Below are 21,140 nucleotides of genomic sequence, written 5' to 3'. Positions count from 1 at the left end.
ACCATCTTTTTTACTAAAGAACCATGAGGAACCATCTTTTTTAAGAGTGTCGTGCCACACAGCACGCTGGTGCTACAAAGAACCCTTTAATCATAAAAGTCTAGTGCCACACAGTATGCCAAATATTGAATAAAAATCAAGATACCCGTAGTTTTTGATAGTATTTTTAAAAATACTAATCAGATTTTTGTCTATCCTGAAAATTTCTCGAGGTATCGCGATATTACAGTTTTTGCCGTATTGCCCACCTCTAGATGGATGGATGGACGAGTTAGTGAATGAATCAGTGACTGGTTCCAAGTCTTGTTCTGATGTTGGTTGTACGTTTGTGAGATTTTATGTTCTCCTCAAAAGAAAACTTATCTGACCTGGTCAGCAGTTCGAGGTCAGCTCCCATGTGGTAAACTCGGAAGTTCACGAGTTGATGCTCCGTCCAGATGCAATAAAGGCGCAAACACAGAACGGGAAGTGAAAGCTGGAGCCCGCAGAGATAGGAGCAGCTTAATCAGCGTGGTGGGCTACTGTATCCCACCATCTCAGGTCAAACTGTACAAGGCTGTTGCTCGAAGTCTTGAATCAATCTGTGCTATTCATTTGATCTGAATCCGCTCGACGAGCTGGACGTAAAGAATCGACTCATAAGAACGATTCGTTGAGGAGTCGACTCGCCGGGGTCTTCAGGTGGAGCCGCCGAGCCTCCTCGTTGGTGGAAGGTAACGTAGCAGTTCTAGCTTCTCCACGGTGGGAGTCTGAGTGCACGATTGGATTCTGGGAGCAAATGATGGACGTTTTAGAATGATGAATCACTGCAGCGATTCAGAGCTCGATAACGGCTTTAGCTCCAAACGGTGCTGCGTGTGAGCTGTGAATCCGGATGACGTCATTCTTTACGCCGGAATAATGATTTTAAGCCAATATTTTTGTGCATTATTTATTTTCTGAAGCTTACAGCTGTGAATGTTGGCCACTCGGATGAATGAAACCCCACTGACCAGGCTGACCTGTTAAAAAAAAAATCTGTCTGCTTTTGTCTGTCAGTGTCCCGTTTAGACCGCGAGTAAGAAAACGACAGTAGCTGAAATAAAGGCGTTTGTTGCTTTGGCAGTTTATTCTCGATACAGTTGACATGACAATCAATCAAAATGTTTGATTGGCTCTGTGAAATCTCTGAGGCGGTGCTCGGTATGACTGGTCGCTGTCCAGGTGAACGTGGATGTACGTGGTCACTGGAGGTGTATATGGGGTGTGTCTCAAAACCTAGCGAGCTCTCTACATAGACAGCATTTTACGTCACAATATGCGCGCTCCCGACAAGAAGGCTGTCCCAATTCTTAGATATCTCAAATATGCTGCCTACTGAGGTCTCATTTTGGCCCAATATCGAGAGAGCATCGGACGGTTCCTCAGCCGCCGAGGCGATCCCGCGATGCAGCACGGGGCAGCTTTAGTTTGAAGATGGCGGGCAGAAGCGCTTCACCAAGCAGCGACGTCATCTTCAAATGTAAGTTGTTCTGATTTTCTGGGGTATTTATCTGTTTTCTAATCATAAAGGTGCACAGATAGCCTATACTTTCCGCGTTTGACCACAACTATTGTCCATTTTGCTGTTTCATTCAGAGCAAATACAGTTAAAATCGCCATATAAACTGCCAGAGCAGATCCACGTTGGCTAAATGTGATTCTGACGGCTGAGGTAAGTAAACGCCGGTCGCGTGCAGTGGGCGGGAACAAGCGGCGACGTCACTGCTGTCTAACTAGAGCGTCTCATTATCTGTCTTAGAAGGATAGATGACGGTTGGAACGCTGCCTACCTAGACAGCTGCCTGTGTAGACAGTGGCTACTTAGAGAGCTCACTAGGTTTTGAGACACACCAGGTTTTGGGACGCACCCTTAGAGAACTCACTAGGTTTTGGGACGCACCCTTAGAGCGCTCACCAGGGTTTGAGACACACCAGGTTTTGAGGCGCACCCTTAGAGAGCTCACCAGGTTTTGAGACACACCAGGTTTTGGGACGCACCCTTAGAGAGCTCACTAGGTTTTGAGACACACCAGGTTTTGGGACGCACCCTTAGAGAGCTCATTAGGTTTTGAGACACACCAGGTTTTGGGACGCACCCTTAGAGAGCTCACTAGGTTTTGAGACGCACCAGGTTTTGAGACACACCCTTAGAGAGCTCACCAGGTTTTGAGACGCACCCAACTGAAACAGTGTCCGAAGTCCAAAAAGCCTCCTATTCAGCTTTATGGTGCAAACGCTTCTCAATGAAGGACTGACGGACACAAATACAGCTGATTTGATCTGCTGTCATTTCTCTACTGCTGAACTCTTTAATCATGCAAAAGCTTCTTTGAGTGTTCATGGTTCTAGATAGAACCATTTTTTAAACTAAAGAATCCTAAAGAACCATCTCTTTTAAGAGTGTAGTGCCACACACTATGTTGGTGCCATAAAGAACCTTTTAATCAAGCAAAAGCTTTGTTGAGTGTTTATCTTTCTTCATACAACCTTTTTGTTTACTAAAGAACCCTGAAGAACCACCTTTTTTGTACTAGTGTAGTGTCACACACTATGCTGGTGCTATAAAAAACACTTTAGTCAAGCAAAAGCTTTGTTGTGTGTTCATGGTTCTATATAGAACTGTTTTTTTAACTAAAGAACCCTGAAGAACCATCTTTTTTTAATAGTGTAGTGCCACACAGTATGCTGGTGCTGTATAGAACCCTTTAATCAAGCGAAAGCTTTGTTGATTGTTCATGCTTCTATAGAGAACATTTGTGTTAACTAAAGAACCCTGAAGAACCATCTTTGTAAAGAATGTAAAGCCACACAGTACACTGGTGCTATAAAGAACCCTTTAATCAAGCAAAAGCTTTGTTGAGTGTTCATGGTTCCATATAGAACCATCTTTTTTAATAGTGTAGTGCCACACAGTACATTGGTGCTATAAAGAACCCTTGATCTGCTGTCATCTCTCTACACAATCAGCCTTAAAGGTTCTATGCACTGCCGTGGAAATAGTGCCATATGAATCACTTAAGTACACACTTAAAAAGACAGTTCTTCAAGGGTTCTTTAGTAAAGGCAGTGGTTCTATTAGAACCTTGAGTTTTATTCAGAATCATGGTTCTCTGCATGGTGAATTCGTTCTTCAGATTGTGTTGAATGTGTTGGTTCTTCTGTTGTTATAAGCTTGACGTTGTGTCGAGCTGGATACATATCTGGTGCTATATAGAACCATTTTTTAAAAAAGACTCTAAAGAGAACATGTTTAAGCATGAATAGAGCATAAATAGAACCATTCCCTTCACTAAAGAACCCTTGAAGACCCCTGCACTCTGAAAGTTGTCACAAATGTGCATGTTTTAGCAGTGTATAGATCTAAAACAGTGTTCTGAAGTTAAAACCTGTTTTTTGATGTAGAACCTCACCAACAAATGACCGACGGACGTAAATCAGGTGGGTTGATTTGATCTTGCTTTCGTCTCTTTATATGATTAGTGTTGAAGTTATATGCATGGCTGTTCGGCCAGCATTACGCTTAACGCGTAAATCAGTAAAATACAGCCAGCTGTGTTTGTGAAAACGTCCTCAACTAAAGCTGCGTGATTATTGGAGTACAGATCTGAAATGGTGTTCTAAATCAAAACCACCTATTCTTCAGCTATTAAGTGCAAAACCTGGTCAATAAATGCCTGACAGACAAAAGCACTTTACAAATCTGAGCCTGCTTTCATCTCCTTACATGGGAATTACTGGGCCGATGTTTGGCTGACCAACCGAAACACCCCATTTATGCATAGTCATGGGAACGGAGCTGTAGAAAACAGCTTTGTGGATCCTTTCACAATTCAGCTGATGCCTAAACAAGTGACTTTGCAAGGTTGTTGATTCTGCTTGTGTATGAAATGAAACTTCACAGTCAAACAGCCCCATTTCTCACTTTATGATGCAAGGACTTCCCCGTGAATGACTGACACATAAAAGCAGGACTGTGAAACATTACACAAGTCAGCCTGGTTGGTTTGAGCCTCTTTGTTTTTTCAGGTTATGTCAAGTTCATTGCGGTGAAGGTTTACGTTTCAGCAGGATGGAGCTGTACAGACTGATCAAATGTACCGAACTCTAAATTAAGTTTTCATAGATTTTAACGCCAGTATAACCCGGCAAAGCAAACAAACGCTTTTATTTCATTTAGCAAAAAGTTCTTCACAGGTCAGCCCGGTCAGTTAGAACCTGGTTTGAGTCAACTTATTTGTCAACCTTTGAAGTAATTAGCATCATAAAATTACAGAGCCCCTAAGGTCGCATGGTGATTACTTATTAATAAGGCATGGCCACAGGTTAACATATGGAGGCCACAGGTTAACATATGGAGGCTACAAGTTAATATATCGAGGCTATGAGTTCAGTTTGGCCGCAAATTAATATATCAAGGCTATGAATGAAGTTTCTTGTGGCCACAAATTGATATATAGAAGCTACATGGTAAGTTTCTTGAGGCCATAAATTAATATATTTAGGCTCCGAGTTAAGTTTCTTGTGGCTACAAATTAATATATCAAAGCTACAAGTTTCTTATGGCCACAAATTAATATATTGATGCTATGAATTAAGTTTCTTGTGGCCACTAATTAATATATTTAGGCTATGAGTTAAGTTTCATGTGGCCACAAATTAATATGTCAAGGCTACAAGTTTCTTGTGGCCACAAATTAATATATTGAGGTTATGAGTTAAATTTCTTGTGGCCACAAATTAAAATATTGAGGCTGCAAGTTTCTTGTGGCCACAAATTAAAACATCAAAGCCACATGTTAAGTTTCTTGCGGCCATCAATTACATATTGAGGCTATGAGTTCAGTTTCTTGTGGCCACAAATTAGTACATTTAGGCTGTGAGTTTAGTTTCTTGTGGCCACGTGGACTCAATATATTAATCCATGGCTATGAGAAACTTGTGGCCTCAATATATTAATTTGTGGCCACAAGAAACTTTACTGGTGGCCTCAGTATATTATTGTGTGGCCCTGCATCATTTAAAAAATAGTCGCCATGTCACCTCAGGGGCTCCAGAGAAAATAAACCCCTGAAGTGTAATACTGGGGATCTGGCGTGAATAATGACATCATCCGAATTCAAAAATCAGGACTAACAAACGCACCATTACCTGCAGGAGTGCGTTACTGCGTTATGGAGGTACAGCCATCAGAACGCTGAGCTGCCAACGGCAAGACAGGTTAACTACAGTAAGAAAAAACACAAAAAATGACGGGACTGAAAACTTATAAACAACGTCCTGTTGAAATGTCATGTTTTTGTTCTTCTTCTAAGTCTCACATCAGAATATGCTGAACTTCTCGGCTTTTCCCAGTGTGGAATCCGTCTGAATCTGAGTCCAATCACTGACCTGTGGACGTCAGAAGGAGAGAGATGGCCAAGTCCATTGAAAATGGTGAGTGTATAATGGAATATTCTGAACTGGTGAACGTTCCACAATGCAGTGCATAAGTAAATGCTTTATTAGGCTGATTTAACTGAGTTGCGAGTGCACTGAGTGCATGGAGGATGTTTTCCTTCTCAGAATGAACCAAGTAAACACAAACCATGTGCTAAAACACGCCCTAGAGGTAATACTGGCTTATAGCCTTCTGGCTCTGACAGACGAAGACTGATAGACCTACACGATACAAACGCAGAGCTAAATCTCTGTATGTCCTCTAAGAACAAATCAGATTGATTTCAGATTGATAAAACATATGGCCAAAAAGTGAATGTTTATTGCTTAATTTATGATGATTATGACATTGTAAGTCTAATCCAGTGGTGCACCAACCTTTTGTCTTGGGGGGCAAACTGCAAATTTTGTGGCAGGCCAAAAAGAAAAGCTTTTAAAACTGTTTTTACAAAATTAGTTTTTTCATCGAAATGCCTCAAAGATTTAAAAGGTAAATTGCAATTTGATAGGTTTTTCCCTGTTGTGGGAAAAAAACCTTGTATCTCCAAAATGGTAACTTTACAGTAGAAGGTAAAAAATACTTTATTTTAATGTAAGTCAATGGAACCAGACGTTTTTCCCAAGTCATTTTGGGTCATTTCTTTTGGTCCATTCATCATGAAATTTACACACAATGTAAAGAACAGCAGGCCTTTTCAAATTATGTCAAAAACTGAAAAACGACAAAAATGGAGATACGAGGTTTTCTTCGGACAGTGATATACTACACACATATCTTGGTTTTTTCCACATTGGGTGGGCTTAGGGTGACTTTCCTTTTCTCTAGTCAAATGTCTTTATCCATAGTTTTGTCTTTTGGTTGCAAGGGACTAAAGCTTTTTAACCAAAGTGTAGAAAATCTAAACCTTGTTAAAATGTTTGCTACCACAGAATTGGAAAAAGAAAACTTTTCTTTATACAGCAAGTTGTCATTCACATTCAGAAGCATAGATGGCGCCGTTTGACCACTTTTTTCCACCATCATGTAACTTTTCTGCATGGCTCTTTATGGAAACATCTTTTTCCCTTTTGTACGCGCTAGTTTTCCGTTATTATATTGCTCATGTTTAAGTCTGATTAACTGCATGAAGACAGCGGTATTTTTAGAGGTTATGAACAGAGGAAAAAAAGTCCAGGCTACGGCTCACACGTAGCAGCAACGAGGACTTTGGGTGTGGACTCCTGATTTCCTCTTTTTTCAGCAAAGTGGCGAAATCCGTTCTTGCTCAGAAAGGTTTGGGTTGAACACTTTGACAATGATATCACTTTCAGAATGAGCACATATTTCCAAAAAACTGACTTTGATGATGTAACACATTAAATATCTCTTCATTTAAACACAGACTTGTGACAGACTACTTGTTTCAACATGAGTTTTATCCCAGATTACTTAATGGCTTACAGTGAAACCAGAAGAGTCTACTCTTCAATTCCTCATTCTCCTATGTTAATTATATTCATTTTATAGTAGTTACTGTATTAGTTAGAATATCTGTAGTTGAATAAAAAGCCTGAAGATAATATAAGCCATCTTCAGACTGTAACAGAGTATTTGCTAGATAGTATTTGTACTGGATAGCCTCTGGAGTTAGTCAGTCACAGCTGATGTACCGGGAAGCAACTCGTTCATCTTCCACTTGCTTCAGTGTTGTGGTTATGGTTATGAAACCGCGTATAACAGTTGATGCGACACTGTTAGAGATAAAGGTTCTGTGCTGGTACATTTTTCGTTCATCAAGGTACAAACAATGTAAATGTTCCCTCAAAGGTACAACAGAGGTTTTAAGGTCTGATTGTGAACCTTAAATAAATTTTTCAGGTGAAAAGTTTGTATTTGTACCTTTTCATAATCGAATGTTTTAAAACAGAACAGTAAAATGAGGCGAGACGGGGTGTGTGGAGTCAGTACAGCTGAGAAAATATCATTTCAGTGGATTATGGTGCTGTTATGTTCCCGGACTAAAGGTACTGAGATGTACCCTTGAGGATACCACCCCAGTGACAAGAAGGGCACTGCAACTGTGACAGTACACTACCTTTATTTCTGAGAGTGTATAGTAATACTGAAGTTGTAAACAGGAGGGATTTCTATGTGTGTGTTTCACTTGTGTGCAGAGTTCCCAGTTTCTCAGTGTTCCTGCCAAATTGGGCTAGTTTGAAAATGCAGTTGCATGTGGAACCTATAAAACTGCGGCCACCAAGAAAGGTTTCCTGCTTTGATATTTCCAGTTCCAATGGGGTAAACAGTAGAGTTGTTACAGAGGCTGGAGTTTCAACATCAGTTTTACCCCAGATTACTTAATGGCTTACAGTCAGTTGTGGCTTAAAGTCAAACAAGAAGAATCTCCTCTTCCATTCCTCCTTCTCCGAATTCTGTTGATTACGTATCAATTCCACAGTAGTTACAGTATAATTCGTTTGAATATATGAAACTGAATAAACAGTCTGAACTTGCATTTGGAACTTATAAAATTGCGGGATACTTTTGTTTTGGCCTGTTTTGTCATTGCAGCCACCAAGAAAGTTGGCATACTTCGATTGCAGTAGAAAATGAAAACGAATCGTCTTAGTGTGGGATGGTTGGCAAACTAAGGCACATACAGTTAGAGAAGGCACAACAGAGTGTGGCATGTTTGGTGGCACATCACTAATAGCCAGCTTAAGACCAAAATCTTATGGAATTTGGCTGCCTGCCAAATCTGAACCGAATCTGACATATCAGTTGAACGCGTGGTCTCACCTCTATATGGGTGGTGGAGCTGCACCGTCACTATATGACTTTTAATATGATTATAAATGTTTATGACCGCAAAAGAGAAATGAATGATTCGTAATTTAGATATATACACTCGCGATTCTGCTTGTTTCATGCCCCCCCCCAAATTAAACGTCCCTTAACCAAAGTTGGTGCCTCTGGTTAACAGTATTAAAATGATGCACATGAGCTGTTATTCGATACTTGAAATGGATTCAGAGAATTTTGTTTCTTCTTTCGTTCTTAACAAAGATGAATACGGAGCTGACAGTCCAGATCTGGCTGTACATTTGCAGGGTGCAAATTTGAAGTATTTGGAATTTGAAGACGACAGGCAACGAATGAGGTAATATAACCTTGGTTACTAATTTTGTTAGACTGCTAAAAAAAAAAAAGGTTATTCAAATCAACTAAACTCTTATCTTCCTTTCCAGTGACATTGGAGTTAAGATGAAGTTTCTATGTGATGAGCTTGAAGTGCAGCCGTACGGTAATGAAGACGGAATGTGGAAATCGCTCTGCCAAACGCTGGAAACAGGAATGAGTTCCATCACGAACGTGTTCACACAGTCAGAGGTGTCCACTGTCCAGCCAATAGGTATGTTTTTTTGTTTTCATGTGATGAAGGTAAAAGAGGCATTTTTGAAGAGCCTCTTCTAGTTATTGCTAGTCACATATGTGCAAATGAACACTTACAGTTCCATGATCATCTGTCATGGAAGGTAGATGTAAACATTAGAAAAGAGAATGTGTAAAATACTGATAACAATAATAGTAATGATAGTAATAAATGAAAATATGGCGAACAGATTGTGTTACAGCAGAATGTACAACACTGTGCAAGTCAGAGAGCACCCTTCATTTATTTAATTACCAGTCAAAACAGCCGTTGAGTAAAAAAAGATGGTGCTTCAAGGGTTCTTTAGTAAAGAAAATGGCTCTATCTGGAACCATGAACACTCAAAGAACCTTTTGAATGATTTGCATCATGACAGGGTTCTTCAGGTTGATGGACGCTGTGCTGTAGAGGATTTTATATAGAACCTTTTTGAAAAGGGTTCTATATAGCACCCAAAAGTGTTCTTTTATTGTTGCGATGTCAAGCTTGTAACGATAGAAGAACCCATTCAAGTACAGTTTCCATCAATCTGAAGACTACTTTCGAGTCAAGTCAAAGTTTGTTTATATAGGTGTTGTCACAAAGCAGCTTTACAGAAAAATCCGGGTTTGAGCCCCCATGAGCGTCGCCAGTGGCGACGGTGGCAAGGAAAAACTCCCTAAGAGCAAGAGGAAGGAACCTTGAGAGGAACCATAACTAAAAAGGGGAACCCATCCTCCTCTGGTCGACACCGGATAGCAAACAGCGTTAGAATAAAATATTAGAATACAAAACGGGGAAAAACAGGTGGAGCAACGGTTAATTAGATAGTTTGAGTTTATGCAGCAGCAGCATCATCAGGAGGGTCAGTTCATGCAGGTGAGGTGCAGATCAGCCAACAGAGATGGCGCTCTGGTGACTCTAGCAGCTCTGGTGGCTCACATGTGGCGACTCAGGCACACGTCACTCAGGGGCTCAAATAAAGGGAGGGAGAGCGAGAGAGAGAGAGAGAGAGAGAGAAATTGAGATATTAGTGAATTAATAGTGCAACAACTGATATTAGCAAAATGCTCATGCAAACAGAAAAGTTTTGAGTCTAGTTTTAAATGTAAAGTGTGTCGGAGTCCCGGACAGAGGTCGGAGGATGATTCCACAATTTTGGGGCGATGTAGGAAAATCCTCGACCCCCTGCTGTGGTTTTTCTAATTCTATGAACCGTCAGCAGGTCGTTGTTTTGTGAGCGGAGTGTACGTGTGGGTTCATATGACTGAAGTAATTCACTAAGATACTGTGGGGCCGTTTAATGATTTACACATTAAGAGAAGGATTTTATACTCTACACCAAATTTAACAGGTAGCCAGTGTAATGGCGACACGACTGGGGATATATGGTCAAACTTTTTGGTCCTTGTAAGGACTCAAGCAGCTGCATTCTGGACCAGTTGGAGCTTATTTAGTAAAGTGTTGGAGCATCTCATGATGCAGAGAACCCTTTAATCATGCAAAACATTCTTTGAGTGCTCATGGTTCTATATAGAACCATTTTCTTTACTAAAGAACCCTTGAAGCACCATTTTTGAGGAGATATCTCTAGTAGATTAGATACAAGATAATCCACTTGCGTAAGGGAGGAGAAAGTCAAAGCAAAATAAATGGAACAAACAGGAGTTTCCAAAACTGGAGTTCAAAAACTGATTAAAAGCTACAGAGAAAGTGGGACTCCTAACAACCACCTGGAAGACCTGGTAGACACCAAAAATGCCCCCATCAGATAAACAGCACTTTAAGCTTTCATCTTTGAGAGAGAGGAGAAAATCAAGCTGCTTCAGATCTGAAAACATCCACAGGTGTTTCTGTCCATCCTTCCACCGTGAGAAGACGACTCAGCGCTGTGGGTCTGAAAGGATGTGTAGCTGATCAAGAAGAACTCACTGAGAAAAGGAGACGGACACATCAAACAAAGAAGCTGAACGATGGACTGACCACCCCAGAGTCCAGACCTCAACACCACTGAATGGGTTTGATTGCTTCACAAAATGATCAACCAACTTCTCAGACTGAACTTTGGAGGCGTGTCTGCAGATTCCTTTGAAAATGAACTGAAAGTGAGTCTCCTGAAAAGAATGGAAGCTGGAATGAAGGTAAAGTGTGACACACTGAATAAGGAAAAAATGATGTTATATTTAGTTCAGGTTTTTTTGTGTAATTTTCTGTTAAATGTATGTTTTCTGTTTTTTTCCCCTGACAGAAAAATGAACAACTTAGTACTTAATGTTGTTAGTACTTAAAGTGCTTAATGGCGTTTTTGACTAATAATTAAATTAATGAACGGTGGTCTGGGATTTTGCACAGTACTGCATCGAGTCAAAATAATAATAATAATGAAAACAATTCAAAATTTAGACACTTGAAGTATACAAAAAGTACCAAACTGCAATTGTGTCGTTACACATTAAGATCAGTTTTTAAAACATAATTTATTTGATTGTTATTTTTTTTTATTTGTGAAGGATGTTTCTGTATAACTAATCAATGTGTTTCAGTGTGGTCAGAGAAAGTGAGCCTGACGTCCAGACCGAGCCCTCAGAGCAGCGGTGCAGACTGGAGTGAGTTACACCAGTAAAGGATATCTATTTGTGCCTCCGGCTGTTTTTTACAGAAATGTCCTAAATTTAATTATCTCATTTTATTTTTTAGGGTCAAGAAGTGTTTGTAAGTCCTGCTGTAGTGTGAAGGTAAACTCACAATTCATGTTAACATCTTTTATGTCCTGATTACTTTAAAATAAAGGTTCTAGACTACATCTCACTGGAGTTACACACTCAGTAAATGATACACACTTAAAAAGATGGCCCTTCAAGAGTTCTTTAGTAAGGAAAATGGTTCTATATAGAACCATGAACACTCAAAAAACTGCGTTCTTCAGATAGACAGAGAATGTGTTGTATATGGTTCTATACAGAACCTTTTTGAAAAGGGTTCTATATAGATAGCACCAAGAAGGGTTCTTCTATTGTTACGATGTCAAGCTTGTATCAGTGGAAGAACCCTTTTTGGTGCTATAAAGAACGCTTTAATCATGCAAAAGCATGAAGTGGTTCTTCAGATTGATGAAGTGTTCTGTATCGTTCCAAAAAGGATTCTTAGTACCAAAACGTTCTCCATCATCGTTTCACCATGCAAGAAACCCTTTAATCATGCAAAGAACCCTTTCTTTGAGTGTTCATAGCGCCGAGTTGTCTTCTCACAGTGGACGGATGAACAGAAACGCCTTTGGGTGTCGCTGCTGTCGGAACGAATTATTTTATCTACATTTTTGTCGTTTTTCAGTTTTTGACATCATTTGAGTAACTTTCATGATGAATGGACCAAAAGAAACGGCTCAGAATGCCTTGGAAAAAAGTCTGGTTCCATTGACTTACATTAAAAGTGAAGTAGGTTTTTTCCTTCTCCTGTAAAGTTAAGTTGGAGATACAAAGTTTTGTTCCGACAACAGCGATTTCATCAGATGTGAAACAGTTTGATTTTCTCCTCTCTCTCAAAGATGAAAGCTTTAAGTGCTGTTTATCTGATGGGGGCAGTTTGGGGGTCTACCAGATTTTGCAGGTGGTTTTTAAAGAGGCCTGTTTTCTCTGTAGCTTTTACTCATTTTAGAACCCGTTTTTTCCCACGTATGTATTCAAGTGGATTATTTTATATCCAATCTCTTTCGAAACATCTATAGAAAAATGTGTAACTTGTACTTAATTGCTGACTGGAATTGAAATAGATGAAAGGTGGAAATTTCATTGAAAAGTAGTTTAGTATTTAATATGTTTGCGAATTTAAAAGACATAACAAGGTTTTTTACATTCATTACTAAGGATGATCCCAAAATCACCAACAAAAGCAGGTTATTTTCTGTGATGAAATAAAGGAAACGTGTTATCTTGTGTAATGTTTTGTCTCAATTTTGAAATTATTCACAGAATTAAATGAATTCTTCTTCTTCTTCTTCTTACTATTATTATTATTATTATTATTATTATTTATTCTCTTTTGGTAAACAGACAAACTAAGAAGCATTCATCAATAATTGGCTAACATTCTAAGAAGTCAATGAAAGCTATTCTCTCTTTTGTTTTCTTAAGCAGGCTGCTATCCAGGACAAGACAGAATGGAAGCTCATTGAACCTGTCGCTATGGCTACTCTACTAAATGAAGACATGAAGTACAGGTACTATTACATATTTTGGTCTTCTTAACTCTAAATAATCATGAAACAAGTGCATTTAAGTCCATTACTGAAACAGAAGAATGAGGCCATTATTTTATAGGTGATTTAACTTTTTATGTTCTTTAGATGCTACAAAAGATGTGGTCACTTAGGCCACATTTACACAGCAGGTAAAAGTGGCTCAAATCGGATTTTCTGTCCGGCTGTTCACATTATCTTTTAAATGTAATCCGTATGCGACATCAGTCTGAACAGATCAGCTCCTAAACTGACCTGGATGCGCAAAATAACAATGCTTCACGTAGCTTCACGTGTTGCGCTTGTCCAGAGGTAAACAATCACGACTGCCAACGAACGCCAGTCGCTCCCGGAGGCTTTAGTTTCATCTTCGCCAGCATCACAGGAGCCATCATGAAGTTCCGATGGCTGACAGCTGGACTCATCACCCAGCATGGGTTCAAGCTCACAATTTTCTGATTCTTTAAACTTTGCTTTCAGACCTTTAACTGTTCTTTGACGCTGCAGCCTCGTTCTCCTCCGGCCGCGTTCAGCCATTTCTTTCTAAACCTCTTTGAACACGGAGCGGTTGCAATAAATGGCTCTTAATTTTTTGGTACAGAAACATCAGCCTAAACTTTTGAGTTCTCAACAGTGTGAAATGATGACGAATGTCGAGTTGGATTGACGTAAAAGTCGCATGAGTTCCGATCTGGCTGTTCAGACTGAGTCGCATTGCTGCAGATCGGACACGGATCGGATTTCAGTAGCACATATGAAAGCGTCTCAAATCGGATTTGAAAATTCAATTCAGTCTGTTTTTTGCTGTTCACACTGCCACACAGATGACACATCTGAAGAAAAAGATCGGGTTTTGGCCACTTTTACCTGCTGTGTGAACGTAGCCTTAGTGGGTTGCTCATCAGTCATTCTTACCAATGAGCCATCATTTCCTGTACCTAGAGCTTCTAGCAGATTCTACATCAGTACAAAGTCCTGTTGATTGACTGTGCAGCATCTGAATCTTTTACCCAAGACTGTGAATCTGCCGTGCAGTCTGCAAGGACTCTGACGTAGCAAGACTTTTGTGTTTGGGTTCTGCATGCTGCTAGAATTTGTCTGCTTTAATCAGCCAAAGGTCTGGACATATCTTCTTATACAACAGATTTGCTTTTTATTATTTATTTATATTTAAAATAATAATGAAGATGTCAAAACTTTTAAGTAGTTCATTTGACTTCAGTCAGAAATATTGGCCCTACTATCAAACAGGACGACGTAGACCCTGCCCTCCCTTCTCACAACGCAACAGACTGGGTAAAATGCTTTAATGAGCTTTAATGACATTAGTTTTCAGTGAGAAGACTGATTATGACATTCCAACTCTAAATGTAAATCTAAACTCTAAATTCTACACGAAAACTACTTTTGTTTTGGACATAAATTCATACATGACAATCAGTTTGAAAATCTATATTTGTATTGTTCTGAAAACATTAGGGAGAAGCCTATAGGTCAGTATGTAAAAGAAAAAAAACATACAATAAAGTTGTTTCCAAATTTTTCAGTGTATCTTCACATTTATGAGAGACGTGAGGGTCCAACACAAAGTTGTGTGCATGAAATACAAGACAAGTATGAGAGGTTTTGGATACATTGCATCTAAATTGCGTCTCAAACTGTAATCATAAAAATGTGAAAACTCAACAGACGTAATTTTATTCTGCAGGTTTAGTTATAACCTTTTAATGAAGGCTTAGCTCCGCCCACATTTGGCACAACCACATCGTGTCATGCATCACCAGAAAAACTTGCCTGTAGAATCAGAATAGAGTATCCAGGTGTATCTGTTTCCTTTGTACTACTGACAACATTCACACAAATGGTGCATGTTTTCTGAGATCTCACTGAGTGATAAAGCGGTTCTGGGGCCCATTGTGCTCCTCAAAGTCCGTTTTCCTCCTCCATCAGAACCAAAACTCTCAGCTTCTACAAGACCAACATTCAGGAAATTTTACTTGTTAATTCCCAAACATCATCTGAACGGTATTACAGAAGCATCTTCGAATATGTTGTTAATAGCTGGATTTATGCTACACAAAAAATGTTTGATAATGTCATGTGCAACTCCCAAACTGCCCACCAGAGGTCATCATCTCCTGATTTCTAACAGTCACTCTCACACACTTGTTCCTCGATCTCCACTCATCATCTCCCCTACAAATACCCTCACACTCTCTCTCCACTCTTTGTGAAGCATTGTTAGTGCATCACTGCAGTCCTGAGACTTTTTTTTAATCTTGGCTAGCCTTTTTCAACTTCTTGGATTTTGTCTTTGTTTTCTCTGCCTTGGCTATTTTGTATGCGTTCTTGGCCTCTGACTCTCAGCTCTGCCCTGACTCTGCTTTTGGACTGTGTTTATACCACTGTTTCTGTCAAAATGAAGCCTGCCTATGGATCCTCCAGACCACCCTGCATTTTTACGGATAATAGCATTGTGTAGCGTTTTAATCAATGTTCTGTAAAGCCTGCAAAAATGTTTTACACAAAAAATAAACATTTTAATTCTAACATTGTCCAAAGTATAGATTCTTCTTTCTAACATTATTCATGCATATTTAAGTAGATTGTCTCATTTGTATATCTGCTTTTTTACTCTCTATGCAAAAATAGTGGTTAGATTATCCATAATTAACTGGCAAAGATTATCTATCGTTTAAAATATGTTTTTTTTCTTCCCCTATTCACCTGTCTTCCCTTAAAAGAGAGAAAATGTTTAAGTAGTGGTTGACTGTGTTTCTAGAGACCATGATTGAAATGAGTGCCAAGTGATATGATAAATAAAAGATGAGAAATTATGAGACAAAAAACTGCCTTCATTTTAACATATTTTTGAAATAATCCATATTAATGGTTCATCGTATCTCCTTAACTCTCCAGGATCTCTGTTGCGCCAGGGAGATATGAGTGCAGAGTCACTGGTCTTTGTTGGGAAAGCTCTGATGAAGTTGAAATGGAATATCATTTGAGTGACTGGGATCATGTTAGTGAATTTCTGGAAAAGTGCAATTTTCAGCCCTGTGGTCCATTACTGGACGTTACTATCATCTCAGGGGAGCTCACTGCTGTCCATCTACCACACTTTCTCTGTTTAGGTAAAGTATCCTTCAAATTAGGGAAATTATATCATCAAAAGTGGATCAGTTGTAGAGGTTATTTACCAGAAAGCATGTGCCATTTTAAGGGGTTTTCTCATAACTGAAGTGCCTTTTTACAGATTCTTTTCCTTCCTTGAGTGATGAGGTCAGAGTTCTTCATGTAGAAGATGCTGGAGTCTCTTTAGAGAAATGCGAGTTGTCTTGCTTCAGCGCCAAACTGCTCCACCCCACATTCTCCCCAAAAGGTGTCCTTGTCAGAAGTGGGTTCCCTGTGAAAGCCCACTGTGAAGTGTTGATCTACTGCACTTCGACTGCTCACCTGACCCTTCACGTATACCTGGTTCCATGTGATTCAAAAATAATAGAGGTGAGACTGGTAACTTGACATTAGTACAGTAAGTCCTAGAGAGAAAATAAATGGAGAACAGTAAAGGCCCTAAAACCGAGCCTGGTGGAACACCACAGTGTGCTCTTCTGTGTTCAGAAAACCCTGTATTTACACTAACAATTTGGTAGCAATCTGTCAATTAAGATTAAAACCAGGCAAGAACTTGACTGTCTAAACTGTTCTCAAGCCTGTCCATTAAAATGTGTGATTCAAAAACAATAGAGGTGAGGATGGTAACTTGACATCTGTACGGTCTGCTACATTGTGTGATGCCCAGCTGTCTCCGTAATTTAACATGTTTTCTCTGTAGTCTGTACAGAAACAGGAGAACCGCAGCATAAAGATCCCAAAACCAAGGCCAGATGCATCTCTGCAGATGAAGAATCACTACATGCTGAGCACATCCTGCCCCTCCCGAATCAGACCTCAGGTAAATGTCAAGCTTTACAAATGATCTCTGGGCCCAAAGTAAAGTATCATATTTATTCTTCTAAGATATTTACGAATCACTATGGCAGTGCTGCGACACTGTAATGACAGAGGTATATATATTTTCTCTTAGCCTTTAGTAAAGTGAGTTTCATTTCACTGTTAATACAACATTATGAATCCTAATGGTAATGCCAAAACACTGAAATGAGTTATGTCTATTTTATTTTATTTTATTTGGCTCGAAGTTAAATGAGCACTTGGTCCAAACGAATGCTTCATGGAGTCACGTCTTTCCTTTTTCTCTTGGTGGTGTTGCTTTTAGAAATTGCTTTCCCACACACAACATCCAGTACTCATTGAAAAACTACCTTGATGTAGCATAGTTGAAACCTGCATGAAAGGTTTCTGTAATCATCATGTAGTCGTATAAACTTGACCTTCAGTAAAGTGTTACTGAAAAGCCATTGAGGTTCAAGATCAGATAAAATCTTCACCCTATTTTGAGTGGCCCACAAGTAATACTTTTATCAGAATTTAGCAGGTAGAAGTTCCTGACTTCCATGCTTGTATGTCATTAATACAGTCATCCATAATGTGCAAATGCATTAGGTTTAACTGATGCCTATCATTGTGTATCATAAGCATAAAAGTGATATCCAACACCACCGTCTGTGAATTGTGTGTCCCAAAGAGAAAATAAATGGAGAACAGTAAGGGCCCTAAAACAGAGCCTTGTGGAACACCACACCACCTCTTCTGTGTTCAGAAAACCCTCCATTTACACTAACAATTTGGTAGCAGTCTAGCGAGTTAGATCTAAACCCGGCAAGAACTTGATTGTCTTAACTGTTTTCGAGCATGTCCATTAAAACATCATGGTTGATTGCATTGAAAGCTGTTATTAGCACCAGAAAAGAGACAGTTCCACAATCTGTGGCAACTAATAAATCATCGAACACATGTGGACCTTAGTTGGACCTTGATAGTTGAACCTTCTTGTTTACTTGGTCATAGTTTAGTTAGGCTTGGTCTGATGGAATATGGAACCATTGATGTGCAAAAAACATAGTTGCACAGGCATTCGTTTTGTGAAGCTGCCTTATTTTGTGGAAAATACCTCATTCATTTAGTGTTCATTCATAAATGTGTAAATGTAATTTTCGTTCTGTGTTTTTTCTTTGCAGAAGTTAAAACTGAGATACACCAGCCAAACCCCAAACTTTTTTGAGGTATACATTAAAGATGCGAAAGATGACTTTCAGTTGTTTTTAATGAGTGAGGAGGGGGAATCAGTGTGGGAAGCTGACATACGATCAGGTAAATGAAAGCACCATTAAAGTGTTCTCTTATAGTCAGTAAAGTAATTGTGAATATTATTAACACAATTCCTGTTCTTTTGTGATCTTCAGCTGAATACAGTCGAAATCTCAGTTGTGTTGGTAAGTAAAGATCAATCTTAATAGTATCATTATGGGGGAGTAAATATTTAATAAATATTTATTTTTTGATAAATATTGCTGATTCTGAATTCAAATGTACAGCTTTGCTTGCTGGTGCAGGTGGCTGGAATCTTGAGTTATGACATTCCACATCAGTGTGTTTTTTGTTTGTAGACAGTCTTGTAGACACCAGATGCATGAAATAGTCAAAGGATTGAAAAAAAAACATCACTGCATCCTTTCTTTAAAAGCTTTATAACTTATTTGAAAATCTGTGAAGCAGGTAGTAGCAATAAATTAGATGTCCTCACCTTTGCTGACCCATTTTTATTAATGAAACGATTCAAATTACTTCTTACTACAAGAATTCATTTTAAGCTTGAACTGATGAATATTTTTTTTACCACATCCTTTTTTACTTGTTTCTGCACAGGTATTCATTTTGTGGACTTGCACAGAAAGAGCCTGATTCAGAGAGTGAAACTGGTGGAACCCATAGCCGATGACCTTTACCCAAATATCAGGGAAGAGAAGTATTCCAAAATCAAGGAAGCTAAAACAAGCCAGGACAAAATGAGGGTCATCTATGATATACTGCTTTCAGGTGGTCAAACGCTGAAGGATGTTTTTTTGCAAAGTTTGCAACAAAACGAACCTGATCTTGTTGCAGAGCTTTCCCAGGCCTAAGAAGATGAAGTATAATGTATACAGAGAGAGAGAAACTAGGCAGAGAATTCTAATTATTATCACGAAATATGTGTAAAATTACCTGGTAACATCACTTACAAATGTGTGATGTGTGATGCTGAACTTTTCGACCCTGGTACTCTATCTTGATGTCTCGTCTCAGACTGGAGATTCCCCTCCCCGGCTGCAGAGGTCGCTCTCACTCCAGTACTAACTTTCCGTCTCTCACCTGATTGCAGTCTCTCCTTTAGAATCTTATAAGTAGTCGTGCTGCGTCCAGAAACTACTGCTCCTGTCCTCCCCTTCCCTTCCTACTGCTCCTCTCCTTGCCCCGAAGAACATGCAGGAATGGTGGAAAGGAAAGAAGCAGGGGGGTTGGAGAGAACTGGGAGAAATGGGACAGCTGATTCCTTTCAACATCGTATTTGATGTTGACTATTGAAGAACGGAGCCTATCAGAAAGTTCGCTTGAAACCACGCCCCTAATACTCCTGTATCCAATCACAGCTGCTACAGCTGCTAGGAATATTCGTCCTGTCTGGTCGTGTCTGCAGTGACATCACTTTAAAATCTGTAAAAGACTTCTTTGCTAGCCTGCACTGGTACATCATACATTAGAAGCCACTTTGGCAGCTATTTGAGGCAGCTTCTCTTGTGTCCTCTGGAATTCAGACAGCTGGTAAGATGGCATCATGAAATCAACTTGCAGGCCACAGAGAGGAGGACTGGTAGGACAAAGTACTAACTTTCAGGGTTTTTGGATACAGGCTCTGTGTTTTGTGGTCTTTGTGAAGTCTTGACAAGGTTTTTACCTGTCAATTTTGAACAGTTTATTTGTATATGTTTTTTTTGGGCATTTGAGCCTTGCCTCGCCTTGTAATTGAGGTATTATGCTGTATGTTATGCAGTGCTATTTGTGAAATTGAGCTGCGGGTTTCTGGTAACGCAGATGGGTTTATTATATTGTAGTGTAGGGGGTCTCTCCAACAAACTCAGGTCCAAGATTTGATCCATAGCCTCAGAAATGGCGTACAAATCCAGGGAAAGGATGGTGCTCTAGCCTAGGCTAGCCTTTACTGTTAGCAGGCCAGGCTCACTCTGCTGGCTTGCTAGGCTATTTAAGCATTGCATCCAATATACACAGGCCTGTCCTTCAAAATAAGAGTCCTCACCACAGAAGGCTCACTAACCACTTCTGAACAGAAGAACTAAACTAAACATAGCTGGAGCCTATCACAGCAGTCATTGGGTGGAAGGCAGGATACACCCTGGACAGGCCACCAGTCCATCGCAGGGCTGTTACAATTACAGTTAGATGCAAAAGTTTGTGCACCCAAATTACATAATTTGTTGTTGTTGTTTTTTTGTTTGTTTGTTTATTTAAGTGCAGTGACAGGAGTTTAAAAAGCAAATCAAGAGGCAGTGGGGAATCCATGGAACATAAAGCATAAACCATCAAAACTAGAAAACAAAACTGGAAACCAGAACACTGGGAAGAAAACATAAAATCATGTTAACAACACATCACCACCATCTAAAGAGTAAAATGAGACCCATAGCTATCCAGCGCACAAATACTGACAAGACACAGGTAAAGGGAAAAATGCCTGGGTGGGATTACACATGATACACACATGAACATGATGAACATGATGAAACAGCAATGAAGAAGTGCAGCTTTCAATAAAGCTCTCCTTTTGAATTGTTCTGGAAAAGGATTAATTACAAGCTTTTCAAAATGTTGAATTGCAAAGTAGTTACACTTTGTTAAAATCACTCAGGGCAACTATAAAAGACCTCCCACCAGCAGATGCTGCAGTGGGCTTTTATGCTACAGTCAAAATCTATCTTTTCTAATGGCTTGAGATCTTGCTATTTTGTTTTAAAGCAATAAAGGTCATTAGTAACTTAATGTCAGTGTTGTGGTACATAATAAAATATGCATCAACTTTAAAGCTTCTTTGAGAATAAGTC

General features: G+C 39.5%; 1 protein-coding gene across 2 annotated transcripts; it reads left to right on the top strand.

The window, feature by feature from the left end:
- The first annotated feature begins 479 nt into the window (after positions 1-479).
- Positions 480-20,129, top strand: LOC118816701 (NACHT, LRR and PYD domains-containing protein 1 homolog). Of its 2 annotated transcripts, none has more exons than XM_036583237.1 (13): positions 480-713; positions 5,334-5,454; positions 8,504-8,597; positions 8,686-8,849; positions 11,393-11,455; positions 11,547-11,584; positions 12,983-13,065; positions 16,003-16,217; positions 16,340-16,587; positions 16,919-17,038; positions 18,225-18,357; positions 18,450-18,479; positions 18,913-20,129. In XM_036583237.1, the coding sequence occupies exons 2-13, from the start codon at positions 5,433-5,435 to the stop codon at positions 19,164-19,166; spliced, it is 1,464 nt and encodes a 487-aa protein (XP_036439130.1). In that variant the 5' UTR covers positions 480-713; positions 5,334-5,432; the 3' UTR covers positions 19,167-20,129. The 2 variants fall into 2 exon arrangements, with proteins under 2 accessions (XP_036439130.1, XP_036439129.1); XM_036583236.1 differs by having other exon boundaries at positions 12,980-13,065.
- The last annotated feature ends 1,011 nt before the right edge of the window (positions 20,130-21,140 follow it).

The sequence above is a fragment of the Colossoma macropomum genome, unplaced genomic scaffold, assembly GCF_904425465.1.
Source record: "Colossoma macropomum unplaced genomic scaffold, Colossoma_macropomum, whole genome shotgun sequence".
NCBI lineage: Eukaryota > Metazoa > Chordata > Actinopteri > Characiformes > Serrasalmidae > Colossoma > Colossoma macropomum.
Note: the sequence above shows the minus strand (reverse complement) of the source record. Positions and strands in the feature narration are given on the sequence as shown.

Coding starts and splice junctions, on each gene's coding strand:
- LOC118816701 (XM_036583236.1), top strand. CDS start 5,433: ATGGCCAAGTCCATTGAAAATG. Junction 11,585..12,979: donor AGTCCTGCTGTAGTGTGAAG/GTAAACTCACAA, acceptor TGTTTTCTTAAG/CAGGCTGCTATCCAGGACAA. Junction 17,039..18,224: donor CCTCCCGAATCAGACCTCAG/GTAAATGTCAAG, acceptor TTTTCTTTGCAG/AAGTTAAAACTGAGATACAC.